General features: G+C 34.6%; 1 gene segment (V, D, J or C); it reads left to right on the top strand.

The window, feature by feature from the left end:
- Nucleotides 1–13,850: 13,850 nt before the first annotated feature.
- On the top strand, nt 13,851–17,708 carry LOC101009096. The segment is given in 3 exon segments: nt 13,851–14,130; nt 15,535–15,640; nt 15,778–17,708. Coding segments are annotated over 2 exon segments (381 nt in total).
- The last annotated feature ends 555 nt before the right edge of the window (nt 17,709–18,263 follow it).

Below are 18,263 nucleotides of genomic sequence, written 5' to 3'. Positions count from 1 at the left end.
TGGTATTTCTAGTTCTAGATCCTTGAGGAATCGCCATACTGTTTTCCACAATGGTTGAACTAGTTTACAATCCCACCAACAGTGTAAAAGTGTTCCTATTTCTCCACATCCTCTCCAGCACCTGTTGCTTCCTGACTTTTTAATGATTGCCATTCTAACTGGTGTGAGATGATATCTCATTGTGGCTTTGATTTGCATTTCTCTGATGGCCAGTGATGATAAGCATTTTTTCATGTGTCTGTTGGCTGTATGTATGTCTTCTTTTGAGAAATGTCTGTTCATATCCTTTGCCCACTTTTTGATGGGGTTATTTTTCTCTTGTAAATTTGTTTGAGTTCTTCATAGGTTCTGGATATTAGCCGTTTGTCAGATGAGTAGATTGCAAAAATTTTCTCGCACTCTGTAGGTTGCCTATTCACTCTGATGGTAGTTTCTTTTGCTGTGCAGAAGATCTTTAGTTTAATTAGATCCCACTTGTCAATTTTGGCTTTTGTTACCATTGCTTAATTTTTATATTTTAATTTTACTTTACATGAACCTTTAGAAATCTCCTTGTATTTATTGTGTTATTGGCATTGTTTTAAATAAGAAAGGCATTGAAACCTTTTATATTTCCCTTCTAAATATGTTATGTTGTTTATATTGTTTAGTGGATTAGTTTGATTTAGGTTTGTTTGCTGTGAGTAAATGGTACTCACATTTATTTTCTAAAGATATCTACTATGTGACAAACTTTGTGCTAAGAGCTCATTTCATCTTATTAACACCTCGAATGTGGAAGAAATCAGTTTCCATACTACAGATTTACCTGCCTCTCAACATTCTTATCCATGAAGTGATAATTTATTAGTGACTTCCAGAGGGACATGTGGTGAATCTTCCTCAAAGAGGCACAAACCTTTTCATTTGTATATAAATAAGACATCTTTTCTTCTAAAATGAATCACCATTTTTGAAATATAAGAAATTTCCCTTTCACTATGTTTCCACACGGTTTATTTAGTTCTACTGATCTATTTGTTTCATTCTATGACAATCTCAAAATGTCATTTCACAGTAAATTTTATTATCTCTTAGGGTAAATCACTTTTCACCAAAAATCTTTTTCAAGGTTTTAAAAAATAATTCTTGCACATTTACTTTTCAGTATGTTAAAAGTTCTGTCACATTTTCCTTATGTTCAATACCCTTCTGTTAAACTGACAAAACAAAAATGTCTAAAAGCCAGAAAGTTGAAATGGCATTTAATGAATATGTTAACAAATATCAACTTGCTTTTGTATGTTTTTATTCAGAAAAATGATATTTTTTCATTTGTATAGGATCTTTTATGTTCTCTATTACATTGTGAAGTTTCTTAATTTTATCTTCATATGGATTTGTATAAAACTGTTCCCACACATTCATCTATATATATGCATTTTAAATGAAATTATCTTTTATATATTCATTTTTACTGATATTCCCAGTACAAAGAAATGCTATTTAAAAATCATCTTGGTTATATAGCTAAGAGTTTCTAACTTTAAAGTGTAGATAATTTGCAATATATTCATACTGCTTGAACCATTAAATTTTATTTTATGAACCTAGCCTAATCTTAACCCAACACCTAAAAAAATAGGACGATAAAAATATTTACTCCCCGATTTTTTTTTTTTTTTAAGATGGAGTCTCGCTCTGTTGCTCAGACTGGAGTGCAGTGGTACAATCTCGGCTTACTGCAACCTCTGCCTCCCAGGTTCAAGCGATTCTCCTGCCTCAGCCTCCTGAGTAGCTGGGATTACATGCGCACGCCACCACCATACCCAGTTAATTTTTGTATTTTTAGTAGAGATGAGGTTTCAACCTGTTGTTCAGGCTGGTTTCGAACTCCTGACCTCGTGATCTGCCCATCTCGGCCTCCCAAAGTGCTGGGATTACAGGCGTGAGCCACTACCACACCCAGCCTACTCTCCTATGTAAAAGTCAAGAAACAACAGATGCTGGCAAGGGTGTGGAGAAATAGAAATGCTTTTGCACTCTTGGTTGGAACGCAAATTAGTTTAACCATTGTGGAAGACAATGTGGTGATTCCTCAAAGACCTACAGCCAGAAATACCATTTGACCCAGCAATCTCATTACCAGGTATACACCCAAAGGAATAGAAATCATTCTATTATAAAGATACCTGTACATATATGCTAATTGGAGCACTATTCACAATAGCATAGAAGTACCATCAACCCAAATGCCCATCAATGATAGACTGGATGAAGAAAATGTGGTTCATATACACCTTGGATACTATGCAGCAATAAAAATAAATGCGATCATGTCCTTTGCAGGGACATGGATGGGGGTAAAAGCCCTTATCCTCAGCCAACTAACACAGGAACAGAAAATCAAACACCACAAGTTCTCACTTATAAGTGGGAACCGAACAGTGAGAACACATGGACGCAAGAAGGGGAACAACACACAGTGGGGCCTGTTGGGGAGGCAGGGAGAGGGAAAGCGTCAGGATAAAGAGCTAATGCATGCGAGGCTTAATACCTAGATAATGGGTTGATAGGTGCAGCAAATCACCATGGTACACGTTTACCTATGTAACAAAGCTGCATATTCTGAACATATATCCAAGAACTTAAAAGAACATATTTAAAAATTCACTGAAGAAACTGAATATATATTTGCAAGTGTCCCATGCCAATATAAAACACATTGTAATAAGCATTTATACATCTTATTAAATCAGTTAGAATGAATATCCATATATTCATATTCATATAATTTGATATAAAATAGCAGTTGGATACATAGTATTAATTTTAAAATTCTACTTTTAAAATTTATAATTTTAAAATTTTAATTTAAATTTTAAATTTCAAATTTAAATTTAAATTTGAAATTAAAAATTTTTAAAGTACCTCATTTTATTTCTGAGATCTGGAATCTTATTTAGTTGAATATGTCTCTTCGAGTACCATGAGCTTGTGTAGCTTATGCTGCTGCCTCTAATGTAGCTGCTACTGTTTTCAATATAGAATGAGCAAGGTGAGTGGATTTCTTGAACCATTTACTATAATAGAACCTCTAGATATTTCTACCAAATAAATAGTAGAGAACAAATTAAAATAAACCAAATGTAGTTTTACAGCTACTTTCACATCTATTAGATGGAGTCTTTCATAGACATTTTATGAAAGAGTTTCATAATCCTCACCCTTGTTACAACACACAGTCTAGACAGGCAAGATATGTTCACTCTAACTAACATAATATCTAAGGGATGATGTGAAGGATATTGCAGGCATACACACACACACACACACACACACTCACATCTCACTCCAAGTTCGAGTTTACAAATAGCAGTTTACCTTTTAGGTAGTTAGAGAGAACCAATAAAGAAGTCACACACTTTCAGCCTAATCAGTAATTAGTTCAAATTCAATAGAAATGACATCTAAAATTGGAATCTTAGAAACAAGACTCTACTAAAAGAGAACTTTGGAATGCACCAAAGATCAGTTTTTTAGTTGAGAAATATTGTCTTTCACTAACTCTTCAGTCATTATCATTGTATTTCTTGGCACCTACTTCTGGGAAAACCTTTGTAACCACAGGTAAAACATAATATGGAAATGATCACTCTACCTTAGTTTAATAAATGTATTCAGTTTTTTTAATGACAAAAAATTTACTCTTGAATAGAGATGCAAATATTTAAATTAAGTAATTAAAACCTGGAAGGCAGTGTATTAACAAAATAATACAGCTTGATTTTTAAAAACTTATTTATTCACTTATATATCCATTTATTTTTAAAAGATCATTCAGCACCTACAGAGTGACAAACTTTGTGCAGAGAACTCAGTCCATATAACAATCTTATTGTGATCTCTAGCATATAATAGCTCAATTTCTATACTGTAGGGTTTACCTGCCCCATACCAGATTTATCCATAAAATGATTAATAAATTACTGGCTCTTAGAGGGACATTGTAGAGAGACAGAATTTGAAGTCTCTCTTTTCTCTGCTTTTGTCCTTCATTTTACTACTCTTTCAAAAGCATTTATGCCATCGTGTGGATCACTTTGCACACCCGCAGACTTGTTCCACCATGCAAAATCCTCGTTCTTTTCAATCTTCTCCTTCTACCTCCAACACCATTTTCTCCTTCCCTAAGTTTTGAATGGTAATGGTTGGTTGGTAAGTGATCTCGTATTGCAACATCCTCTTACATTTGCGTTTGAAAAGTAGATGTGTATAGTATAAATCTTAAAGAGAAACATGTTTAAAAAATTTTAAATTATTTTTAATTGTGGAAAAATATATATAACATAAATTTTGCCTTGTTAACCATTTATAAACGGACACTTCAGTAGTGTTAAGGACATTCCTTTGTTGTGCAACCATCACTACCATCCATCTTGAGAACTCTTCTCATCTTGGAAACCTGAAACTCTGTGCCTACTAAACAATAGCTCTCTATTCTCTTCTCCACCTAATCCCTAGGAACCATCCCTACTTTCTGTCTTTATAAGTTTGACTACTCTAGGTACTTTGTATAACTGGAATCATACAATGTTTTTTTGTAACTGACTTATTTCATTTAGCATAATGTCCTCAAAGTTTATTCATGTGATAGCATGAAGCAGGTTTTCAGAATTTCCTTCCTTTGTAAGGCTGCATATTATTCAATTGTGTGTACATACCCTATTTTGTTAATCTATTTATCTGTCAATGGAAATTTGAGCTGTTTCTATCTTTTGGCTATTATGAATAAGCTGCTGTCAACATGAGTATGCAAATATCTCAATATTTGGGGTATATCCCCCATTTCTTCCAATTTTGGAGGGGATATACCGAGAAGTGCAATTGCTGAATCACATAATAATTCTATTTTTAATTTTTTAAAGAACTGCCAAACTGGTTTCCACAGTGGCTGCTGTACCATTTTACGTTTTTACCAAGACAAACGTGTTTTGATTTCTCCACATTTCATCAACACTTCTTTTGTTATCATTATTTTTGATATTAATAGTAGCCATACTAATGGGCATGAAGTAGTATGTCATTATGGTTTTTATTTGCATTTCCCTAATAATTCGTGATGATGAGTATCTTTTCCTGTGCTTATTGGTCAATTGTATATCTTCCTTGGAAAAATTCCTGTATAACTCCTTTATCCATTTTTAATTGGGCTTTCTTTCTTTCTTCTTTTTTTCTTTCTTTCTTTTCTTTCTCTCTCTCTCTCTTTCTTTCCTTTCTTCCTTTCCTCTTTCTTTCTCTCTTTCTTTCTTTCGAGAGAGTGTTTTGCCATGTTGCCCAGGCTGGTTTCGAACTCCTGAGAAAAAGCAATTCACCTACCTCAGCCTCCAAATTCCTGGGATTACAGGTGTAAGCCACCGTGCCTGGCCTGGGTTGTCTTTTTTTCTACTGATTTGTAAGAGTTCTTTATGTATTCTGGATATTGACCTTTTGTCAGATATATGATCTGATATTTTTTTTTTCCATTCCATGGTTGTTTATTCACTCTGTCACTCCATTAACTGTGCACTTTGATGCACAGTAGTTTTTAATTTTGATGTAGTCAAATTTATCTAAGTTTTCTTTTGCATCCTACACTTTTGGTATCAGAGCCAATAAATTATTGCCAACTTCATGCTTTCTGAAGGCTGAAAAAAAATAAAAGAAAAAAAGAAAAAGAAATTATTGCCAAATCTAAATCATGAAGCTTTTCCCTGTAAGATAAGATGTAGTTTCACTCTTTTGCATGTGGATATCCAGTTTTTCCCAACACTGTTGAAAAGGCTTTCCTTTCATCCTTCAACAGTCTTAGGACCCTTTTCTAAAATAATTTGGTCATAAATGCAAAGGTTAATTTTGGGCTGTCAGTTGTATTTCATTGGTCTATATGACTGTCATTATGCAAGCACCACACAGCTTTTGCTATATTACTGTAGCATTGTAGTCAGCTTTGAAATCAGGAAGTGTGAGACCTTCCAAACTTGTTCTTCTTTTTCAAGATTATTTTCGCTATTTGGGGTTTCTCAAGATGTCATATGAACTTTTGAATGGATTTTTCTATTACTGCAAAACACTATTGGGCTTTTGATAGGGACTGAATTGAATCTGTAGATTGCTTTGGGTAGCATCAACATTTTAATGATATTAAATTCTCCAATCCATAAATATGAAATGTCTTTCAACTTATGTGTGCCTTATTTAATTTATTTCAGGAGCATTTTAGTTTTCATTGTACAAGTCTTAGCATCGTTATTGAAGTTTATTCCTAAATATTTTATTCTTTTTGATGCTATTGCAAATGGAATTATTTTCTTAATTTCGAAAGTGTTCATTGTTAGTGTATAGAAATGCAATTGAGTTTTGTGTGCTGTTCTGTATCCTTCAAGTTTGCTAAATTCATTTGTTAGTTCGAACTACAAGCATCTTTAATGGTGGAATTTCAGATATTGTGACAGTAAAGTGGAGAATGGGACATTAGTCTCGTGTCTCTCAGGATAACTCATGTAGGCTGCAAAACTTCAAGCATACATAGAAGTATGAACTTCATAACATAATCATTTTAATCTTTAATACATCAGGCCCTTCAAAATTTAGTTTAAATGTTGAGAAGTCAAAGAATGATGTCCTTCTAAGAATAAATATTCTAACACATGATGATGTGATGAACGAGATGAAGAATTTGTAGTTGGATACATGTTTTTAAAGCAATGTTTAGTTAGTAATTGAAAATACTAAACCAGGAGAAAATAATGTGCACTCTCCATAGTAGAGAGATACAGAAGCAGAAAGTTTTACCTCAGTCCATAGATCTAGTAAGTAAAGATTCAACGCTTAAACTTAAGTCATTTGACTCCAATTGATGAATTTTCAGTAAACAATGAAAAATAAAAGTAAGCCAATTCAATATACAACTCCAGGAGTTATAAAATAAACAGTAAAACAAAATGGTTGAGAGTAGATTGAAGGAATTAAAAATAAAAGCAAGAAATTAATGGCTCAAAGGAAAATAATAAAATCAATGATAAAACCACAACATGATATTTTGAAAACAATTAGAATACTAACATGATCCAGAAAAAGAAAGTGAGAAGGGACAAATACATGCACAAAAAATACAACATAATTAAGTTGAATTTATTTTGGGAATGTAAAGGTTATTTAATACTTGAAAATCTGTTAATATAATGCTTGATCTTAACAAACTTTAAGAAGGCCAAAGATGTTCTAATACCTGGTTTAGTGGATTGTTTCATTTGGATCTAGGATGATTCACTGTACCTGTATGTATATGTGCATTTGTGCAGGCTCATTTAATTTTGTTGGCTTTTAAAAATATTTGGGTTCTCTCTCTTAATTTGACCCTAATTATAGATATAGTGTTATTGTTCTTAAATTTCTGCTTGCATTTAGATTATTTCTATGAAGACAAGGGGAAAATGATGAATTTATTCAACCATATTTATGACAAAGTTTTGACTTCCATATTATTGTTTTTGTATTTTTCTTTTATTGTGAACTGTACCAAGTTTTATTCTAGAAATTGCTGGACCAGTAAGTATTGTTCAAGTTGATGGATTGTATAGAGTTCAGATTTTTGGAATATTCTTGAAAATTATTCTCATTTATGTCCTTAAACCTTGCATAATCTTGTGAAATAATGCTTCATAATGATGACTGACTGTGCACAGACTAACCCATGCTTTTAATAATGTTAGTCATTAGAAAGAATTAAGCTATGATCCTGTATGTGAGAAATTTTCATACTGGTTAATTTGAACAACTATGCTTTAGACTCCTTTATCACAAGCAAGTTTCCAGGAAGAGAAAGAGAGTGATCACCGGCCATGAATAAAGTTCCAGTACTCTGGTGGTTCACAGAAGTTTAGAAACCTTTTCAGCCTTGCTACCATGCGTTGCTCATCAGGTGTTTAATAATTGGTCTGAAAAGAATGCTTATGCCACTACCTGGTGGTCAGCTCCTAAACTGCAGTTTGTTCATCCTTTAAAATATATTTTCTTTTCTTTTTTTTTTTTTGGAACGGAGTCTCGCTCTGTTGCCCAGGCTGGAGTGCAGTGACCGGATCTCGGCTCACTGCAAGTTCCGTCTCCCGGGCTCACGCCATTTTCCTGCCTCAGCCTCCCGAGTAGCTGGGACTACAGGCGCCTGCCACCTCGCCCGGCTAGTTTTTTTTAGTAGAGACGGGGTTTCACTGTCTTAGCCAGGATGGTCTCGATCTCCTGACCTCGTGATACGCCCGTCTCGGCCTCCCAAAGTGCTGGGATTACAGGCTTGAGCCACCGCTCCCGGCCTAAAATATGTTTTCTTTCCTCTTTTAGTCAAATAATCAGACCTGAAATTATTTAGTTATTAAAAAAAATTCATTTGGATAAATGGAGCACCTATTAACTTGCTGTCTTAAAATATTTCAAGGGCTTGGGAAAAAGTCATTTGGTGTCTTCTACCTTCCCTCTCAAATTTCTCTGAAAGCAATTTATACTGGAAAAAATAGGGAACACATGTTTTGCTATTAATGAGGTTTATGTTCAAAACTATTAACTTTGCCATGTACTTGCTGAATCCTTGTGTGCTGTGCTTCATTTTTTGTAAAATGTGATAGTGATAGCTTCTTTAGTATTTGTTGTGAGAATTCATCAATAATGTATCAAAGAAGATTAACAAGTAGCAGATGATCTAATAATGAGGATATTCTCAATAGACCCAGAAAAGGCATGTGACAAAATCCAGCATCCACTCCTGATTAAAAACTCTCTCTAAATGCGAAATTAAAAGGAACTTTCTCAACTTTATAAAGGAACCTTACAAAAACCTATGTCAAGTGTCATACTTGGTGAAAAACTAAAGGCTTCTTTCTCCCTAAGATCAGACATAAGAGAAAAGTTATTGCTCTCACTGTTTTTCTTTAATATTGTACTAGAATGTCTATCCAGTGCAATAAGGCAAGAGACGGAAACAACAGGCATACAGTTTGGCAAGGAAGAAATAAATCAAGCTTTATTTGCAGATAACATAATTGTCTAAGTAGAAAATCCAGAGAATCTACAGAAAATCTACCAGAACAAATAAGTAAGATTTTAAAGGTTGCAGGATAAATGATCAATTTGCAAAAATTAATTGTATTTATATATTTTCACATGGGACAATCAGAAATTAAAATTAAAAACACAATACCATTTACAATAGCATCAAAAATATTAAATGCTTACAGATTAATCTTATAAAGTTTAGAAGACCTGGTAACTTAAATCCACAAAACCTCAGGAGAGAAATTAAGACCTAAAGAATGGAGAGATAAACTATGTTCATAGATTGATAGACTCAATATTGTTAAAATGTCAGTTCTGTTTCAATTATTCTATAGATTCAATATAACCACAATAAAAGTTTGTCATTTTTTTGTTTAAAATTAGCAACCTCATTATAAAATTTATTCAGAAATATAAGGCACCTAGAATAGCCAAAACAACATTGGAAAAGAAAAAATTTGGAGGGATAATACTATCTTACTGCAAGCCGTTTTCCACAGTAATCAAGACAATGTGGCATTTGTGTACAGATAGACTAACAGATTAATAGAAGAGAATAGAGCCCAGGAATAGACCCATATATACATGAACAACTACTTTTTGACAAAGGTACAAAGGCAATTCAATTTGGAAAGGATAGTCTTTTCAACAAATAGTGCTTAAATAATTGAATATCTGTATGCAAAATAATAAACTTTGACACTCTCATACCATATACAAAAAGTTACTTAAAGTGATCATAAACATACATGTAAAACCCCAAATCATAACACTTCTAGAAGAAAATAGGAGGAAATTTTTGTGACCTTGGCCTATGCAAACATTTCTTAGATATGATAGCAAAACATGACCCATAAAAAACAAAAAGTTGATAAACTGATAAATTGGTTTTCATAAAAATTTAAAACTGCCTCTGGAAACAACTCTGTCAATAGAATTAATAGATGAGCTATAGACTGGAAAAATACTTGCAAATTGGGTATCTGATAAAGTCATTTATTTGAGTTATGCAAAGAGCCCACAGAATCCATTAACAACAACAACAAAAAAATAGAAAAGTGAATAAAATGGGCAAAAGACTTGAACAAACACTTCAGCAAAGAAACTACATGAACGGCAAATAGGCATATGAAAACATGCTTAGCATCATTAGTCATTAGGGATATGCAAATTAAAGTCACAGTTAAGTACTACTACATACCTATTACAGTGGGGTTGACAAGGATGTGGAGCAACTGGAACTCTCAGGTACTACTGGTGGAAATACAAAGTAATATAATTACTTTGGAAAATAATCAGGCAGGTTTTAAATAAGTCAAATATACACCTGATATCTGATGCAGCCATTCTACTCCAAGTTATTTGGAGAAAAGACAGAATATGCCTATACAAAATTTTGAATACACATATTTGTAACAACTTTATTTGTAACAGCCTCAAACTGGGCCTAACTGAAATGTACATCAACAGATAAATAACAAACACATTGTTTTATATCTATATAATGTAATAGTACTACTCAGCAATAAAAAGAAATAAACCATTGATTCAAATGACACCATGGAAGAATCTCAAAATAATTATGCTAAGTGAAAGAAGATAAACCAAAAAAAGTGCATATAATTTAATTTTTATAAATTATAAAATACACAAACTAATATATAGTGACAGAGAATTGCTTGGAAATGGGCATGGGAGATAGGAAGGTTAAGAGAAAAAGTACAAAGAAACATGAGAAACTTTTGGGGTGATGTAAATATTCATCATGTTGATTGTGATAATAGCATCATAAGTCCATATGTATGTCAAATCTTATAAAAATGTTCACTTTACTTTGGTGCAGTTAATTTTTATGTAAATTATACATCAATAAAACCATTAAAAAATCCAAATTTAAAAGTACATGTCTTCAACATCACAGAAGTCTTCTGATATGGTCCAAAATGCAAACTGTTCTCACTGGGTTTAAACTATTTTTCTTAAGTCTAGATAACAGTTTTCACCCATGTGCTCTACTGTTTATTTTCAACCCAGCATCATTCCAGCTTATTTTGCATTCCCCTTTGTATATCAGAATAGAAATTTGTAGCTGATTTTTCAGAATTCATTTTCAACATAGTTCTAGGCTTGTTTCTGACAAAGTGATTGGGAAGCTGGAGGAGAAGAAGAAGGAGAAGAGATTTGCAAACCCAAACAATATCTGGGCCTGAATTTCTTATTCAAGTCTGTATCTGAGAAACTATTCATATGCTGACTCTGGATGCATTCTTTATCTGAATCTGGGGAGAGAGAACTCCAGGAAACAGAATGAACTAAGTGTCTGTTCTTAGCTATGTGTCTACGTATAAATGTTTACAGGTCCTTGCAGAAAGTTAGGTCCTTCTCCTAAATTTTATTCTGTTAACACTTCTGAAGGTTTTTTCTTTCCTTTTTCATTTTATTTTTAGATTTACAGGTGGAGGTTTGTAACAAGGGTATATTGAGTAATGCTGGGTTTGGGCTTCTAGTCGGTCACCCAGATAGTGAACATAGTACACAACAGGAAGTCACCTAGATAGTGAACATAGTACCCAATAGGACGTTTTTCAGCCCTTCCCTCTCCTTCTCTCCCTCCTTTTGGAGTCCACAATGTCTGTTATTCCCATGTTTATGTCTGTGTGTACCCACAGTCTGGCTTCCACTTATAATGAGAACATATGATATTTTGTTTTTTGTTTCTGCACTAATTTGCTTAAGATAATGACCTCTAGCTGCATACACGTTTCTGCAAAGGATATAATTTCATTCATTTTATGGCTGCATAGTATCCCATGGTGTATATGTACCACATTTTCCATAGTCTATCCACAATTGATGGGCACCTAGGTTGTTTCCATGTCTTTGCTATTGTAAATAGTGCTGTGATAAACGTATGAGTGCATGTGTCTTTTTGGTAGAATGATTTATATTCCTTTGGATATATAGCCAGGTATGGGATCGCTGACTTGAACCATAAATGTTTTTATTTGTTTTCTGAGAAATCTCCACACTGCTTTCCACAGGGGCTCAACTAATTTGCATTCTCACCAACAGTGTATAAGTATTCCATTTTTCCTGCAAACTCGCCAGCACCTGTTATTTTTTGAATTTTAATAATAGCTATTCTGACTGGTATGAGATGGTATCACATTGTGATTTCGATTTGCATTTTTTTGATGATTAGTGATATGAAAGAATTTTTAACATGTTTGTCGGCCACTTGTATGTCTTCTGCTGAGAGGTGTCTGTTCAAATTCTTTGCCCACTGTTTAATGGAGTTATTTGTTCATTTCCTGTTGATTTGTTAAAGTTCACTATAGATTCTGGATACTAGTCCTCTGTAGGATATATAGTTTGCAAATAATTTCTCCCATTTTATAAGTTGTCTTCTAACTATGTTGATAGTTTCTTTTGCTGTGCGGAAGACTTTTAGATTAAATAAGTCCCGCTTGCCAATTTTTGTTTTTGTTGCAATTGCTTTTGAGAATTTAGCCAAAAATTGTTTGCCTAGGCTGATATCCAGAAATGTGTTTCTTAGGTTTTCTTCTAGGATTTCTATGAGGTGTTACATTTAAGCCTTCAATCTCTCTTGAATTAATTTTTGTATGTGGTGACAGATAGAGGTCCAGTTTTATTCATCTGCATATGTCTAGGCAGTTATCCCAGCACCATTTGTTGAATAAGTCCTTTCGCCATTGCCTATTTCTGTTGGCTTTGTCAAAGATCAGATGATCATAGGTGTATGGCTTTATTTCTCGGTTCTCTATTCTGTTCCATGGGTCTTTGTGTTCGTTTCTGTACCATTACTAAGGCCAAGTTTTAGTTACCTAGCCTTGTACTACAATTTGAAGTTGGGTACTGTGATGTCTCTAGTTTTGTTATTTCTTTTTGTTAAGGATTGCTTTGGCTATTCAGGCTCTTTTTTTGTTCCAGATGAATTTTAGAATGTTTCTGCTAATTCTGTGAAAAATGACATTGACAATTTGATAGGAATAGTGTTGAATTTGTAGATTGCTTTGGGCAATTTGGACATTTTGATGACATTGATTCTTTCAATCCATAAGCACGGAATGTTTATCCATTTGTTTGTGTGCTCTATGATTTCTTTCAGCTGCGTTTTATAGTTCTTCTTGTATAAATCTTTCACCTCATTGGTTAGCTGTATTCTGAGGTATTTTGGGGCATGTGGCTATTGTAAATTGGATTGCATTCTTGAAGTAGCTCTCAGTATGATCACTATTGGTTTATAGAAATGCTCCCAGTTTTTTAATGTTGACTTTGTATCTTGAAACTTCCCTGAAGTCATTTATTAGTTCTGGAGACTTTTGGTGGAGTCTTCGGTGTTTTCTAGGTATAGAATTATATTGTTAGTGAAAAGAGATAATGTAACTTCTTTTCCTATTTGGAGGCCTTTCACTTCTTTCTTTTGCCTGCTTGCTCTGGGTAGGACTTCTAGTACTATGTTGAATGGGATTACTGAGAGTAGGCATTCTTGTCTTGTTCCCGTTCTCAACGTGAATGCTTCCAGCTTTTGCCCATTAAGCATGATGTTGGCTATGGGTTTGTCATAGGTCACTCTTATTATTTTGAGGTATATTCCTTCAATACTTAGTTTGTTGAGGGTTTTTATCATGAAGAATTATTGGATTTTATAGAACGCTTTTTCTGTATCTATTAAGATGATCACATGAGTTTTGGTTTTAATTCTGCTTGTGTGGTGAATCACATTTATTGATTTGTGTATGTTGAAACAACCTTGGATCCCAGGAATGAAGCCTACTTGATCCCAGGAATGAAGATGAGCTTTTTGATGTGCTGCTGGATTCAGGATGCTAGTTCTTGTTGATAATTTTTGTGTCTATGTGCATCAGCGATTTGACCTTTGGTTTTCTTTTATCATTGTGTCTTTACCAGATTTTGGTATCAGGATAATACTGAATTTGTAGAACCATTTAGGGAAGAATTTCTCCTTGATTTTTTGGAAAAGTTTCAGCATGATTGGCATCAGTTCTTTGTACGTCTGGTAGAATTTGGCTGTGAATCCATCAGGTATGGGGCTTTTTAATTGGTACCTTTTTTATTACTGATAAGCTGCACTTCACTAAAATTTAAAAGTTACACTCTTATGAAATGCGATGTCAAGAAAATGGGAGACAAAACACAAACTGAGTAATCCATTGCACTTGAACAAATCTTTCTTGATATTTTAGTTTCTCTCATGTAAGAGGCATATTTCAGCTGCGTTAATCTGCCATCTTACCAGAAAAGGTTTTTGTTTTCTTTTGTTACGTTATAAAATGAAAACTCATAGGAAGGAAGCATAATGAAGTGTTTGTTTTTGCTGCAGATACTTCATAGGAAAAGACCAGCTTTAACAATCTGTGTAATCATGGGGACTTCTTTTGTGACGACCTCAGAGTGTTATCTCTGATAGTTGATAGCCATCTTGGTATAGGACAGTGTTCACAAACAAAATCTTGTAAACAACTATCAGGCAGGCAACAACGAAACCACCAGGGAAGTTTTTAAAAAATGAAACCCTTTGAATCTTGGAAATTGTGGTTTGAAATCTTGGAAATTGTGATTCCTAAAGTTAGTGGTTTTGTTCCAACATCTGTAATTTTAAATGACTCACAAGTTAATTCATTTCTCACACAACCAGATTTTAGAACCTCGATTATTAGCTGATGTGTCTTTATCAATTTGTAAAGCAAGAGAAGAGGAAAGTTCTAACTCATGCTTCAGTCTATTGATGCAAATCTACACGTGGGTTCCGTACATCACCAGAGGAAATTATTTGATTAAACTTTGGCAACAAAATGTTGCATATGACCACAGTAGAAAGCGTCCTTGAGGCCAGATCTCCATGAGTATAGTGTTAACACTTGTTGCCTGCCTGTTATAAGCAAGCAATTTATCTTGGAGTCATTGAAATTGTGAGGGAATAAGCTATTAATCTGAGGTCATATCTTATCAGTAAATGTCAGTCACTGCTCTACATGTTAGGATACAGCGCTGAAAAACGTAGACTCAGTAACAGCAAGACTTCTTAACACTCTGTCTGATTTCAACTCAAAACCCTTGTCTGACATCCCATTGAGTTATACCACTGGCCTGCAATGGATACATGAAAGTATTGGCCTGTATTAAAATATCCAAGAAAATGGAAATCTCACCTACAGAAATACCCTAGGATGCTCTACTAAAGATCTTTTATGTCAGATAGTGTCCAAAGAACAAAATTGATAAAATAGACCATAGAGATGATAACATCTGCCCTTCATATTTACAAGGACCACCTGAGACTGGCATGGGCCTTATAAATGAGGTCAGGGTTGAGGACCTATTTCGGACTTTTGGAAGGAGTCCAGGAAAACATTCATCCCAGTTCAGCGCCTGTCCACCAGAGGGAGTGGCTGCCTAACACAAGCTCATTTCCTGCCGTTGCTGTAGGTTTCACTGTGATTTCTTCATGTTAAGGATCAAGATCATTATTTGGGTAACACACTAAAGATGAACTGTTCTCCAGGCTTAGTATCTGTGATACTCTTACTGCTTGGTAAGTAAGATGCCTTTTAAAATTTGGACTGTCTTCTATCAAGCCAAAAAAAATCTTTAACCACAATTTGACCTAAGAGCATTATGCTCAAGACTAAACATATCTCTCTATGTCTCTCTCTCTTTTTTTTTCCCTAGGAAGAACGCGTGGAGATTCAGTGACCCAGATGGAAGGGCCAGTGACTCTCTCAGAAAGGGCCTTCCTGACTATAAACTGCACGTACACAGCCACAGGATATCCTTCCCTTTTCTGGTATGTCCAATATCCTGGAGAAGGTCCACAGCTCCTCCTGAAAGCCACGAAGACTGATGAGAAGGGAAGCAACAAAGGTTTTGAAGCCACATACCGTAAAGAAACCACTTCTTTCCACTTGAAGAAAGACTCAGTTCAAGAGTCAGATTCAGCTGTGTACTTCTGTGCTCTGAGTGACACAGTGACAGGGACTGCAAGGGGAGCTGAGCACAAACTCTGAGCAGCACGAGGGGCCCGGGTGCTGAGTGTCAGCCACTGTGATCCACTCTGGTTCCAGCACAGTCTGTGGTTGTTTGTGCCTCAGTTTCTCTGATTAATGCAGTAATCATACGCATGGCTAGAGGAGAAAAACAAGAAATGGACATCCCCAAACCCAGCTTTTGGTTAGTGAAATTAGAAACAGACATTGACACCAAGTAGTTCCTCATCCAGTGCCAAAGTAATTTCAAGGTTAAACCACAGAAACAATGAAGTGGTCCCTGTGCTCATCCTTGCAGACAAAGTTCAACCTCCACCTCTTGTTCCAGGTCACTCTGGCAGATATTGGAGGTAGATGTGTTCTATTACATTTTTACACAGCCAAATGTGCCAGAGAAGGTGGCATCTCTATAATGTCTCCCTAACAGAGTACAGCAGGACAGATGATGGGAGAGCTACAGCTCCTCAGTTCAGTTCAAATGTCTATGCAGGATTCCTAATAGAGAAAGAAGGGAAGAGAAGAAAGGAGGAGGGACAGAATGCCACATGTAACAAAACAATGCAGAGAGGAAAGCAACAATTGTCAGAAAGAGGAAGGTTTCTTTTCTGGTAAACCAGATGGTAGACAAAGTCTCATGTTCCAAAAAGAAAGGGAAGGATCAAAAGCATTATTGAAGAAATGACTCATTTGTAAATCATAAGTATTCTTTACTTGTTACATTGATCAATAGGCTTTCTAACAACGAGTCCTTAAGTGAGTTAGTTTTGCAGTGCCGATGGAAGATTAAGCATACAGATTTATATTTGTATCCCTGTGAAATCCTATTAAAGACACAGTAAAGAAATTGAAAAGGGCATAAGACTACAAAAAGAATAGAAAAGGAGGTGACAGCAGACAGTGATATCAATAAAATTTTAGAAGGCAAGAGCGTATGGAGAAGTGAAAACTTGCATAGAAGACCAGATAAAGAAGAATCATGGGCCTAGTGAAAGAAGACTACAAGGAATACCCAGTGTGTGTTAAGCCTTGGTTAAAAGGTTTAGAAATCAAAAGTACCAATGACCTTTGAATAATTGGTGAAGACAATGCTTTGTGTATGTGTTTCTACTTTGAGGGTATTTGAAAAGTGGGTATGAAAAGAGGAGAAGAAAGTGAGAAAATGTATAATTAATAGACCACCTATGCTCTCCACCACTATCTGTTTAACAAGCGATGATCACTTCCCAAACCCAGAAGAAAATTGGAATTTAATATTTCATTAATTGAAGTGCAGAACATAATAACACAAGAAAGCAGAATAAAATTACAATGTTAAAATATCATAGTCAATTATTTAATATAAGAAATATAAAATATTGTTTATGAAATGTTCTCGTAGTAGTCTATGTGTTTCAACCCAATTGTCTTCTAGATAAGTTTCACTAATTTATACTATCCGTAGTGGTGATTTGGCAGAATACCTATTTTCCTTAAACCTTACGTATTACTAAACTTTTTGACATTGACTAATCAGTTAGAATTTCATTTAAAGAATATTTCATTTACTTATGAATGAGATGGAGCTTCATTTAATATATTTAAAAGCTATTTACATTTTTTGATATATTGCCATTCATATTCATATTGACCCCCCCTTTTTTTTTTTTTACCATTTATTGTCATTATTTCCCACATCTACCATTGTTCCAACTATTATATATTGGCAAACCCTCACCCTTTGAAAAATTATTTATTTTTTAAGAGCAGTTTTAGTTTACAGCAAGATCTAGAGAAGGGTACAGAGATTTACCACATGCCCTCTATCCCTTCCCGGGTATATGTCCTCTCCCATTATCAACATCCACCACCACAGTGGTGCATTTGTTACAACTGATGCACTTACACTGACACATCATAGTCACTCAAAGTTCATAGTTTACATTAGGGTTCATGCTTAGTGTAGCATAATATATAGATTTGGACAAATGTGTAATGCCATACATCTATCATTGTAGTATCAGACAGAGTAATTTCGCTGTCCTAAAAGTCCTTTGTGCTCTGGTATTCATTCATTTCCCTATGTAACCCCTGGCCACCTCTGATCTTTTAGTGTTTCCATGATTTTGCCTTTTCCAGAATGTCATATACTTGGCATCATAAAGTATGTAGACTTTTCACACTGACTTCTTTCAC

Source organism: Papio anubis, unplaced genomic scaffold, assembly GCF_008728515.1.
Source record: "Papio anubis isolate 15944 unplaced genomic scaffold, Panubis1.0 scaffold157, whole genome shotgun sequence".
In the NCBI taxonomy this organism is placed as follows: Eukaryota; Metazoa; Chordata; class Mammalia; order Primates; family Cercopithecidae; genus Papio; species Papio anubis.
The sequence above is the reverse complement of the archived record's forward strand: the minus strand, read 5'-3'. Positions and strand labels throughout refer to the sequence as shown.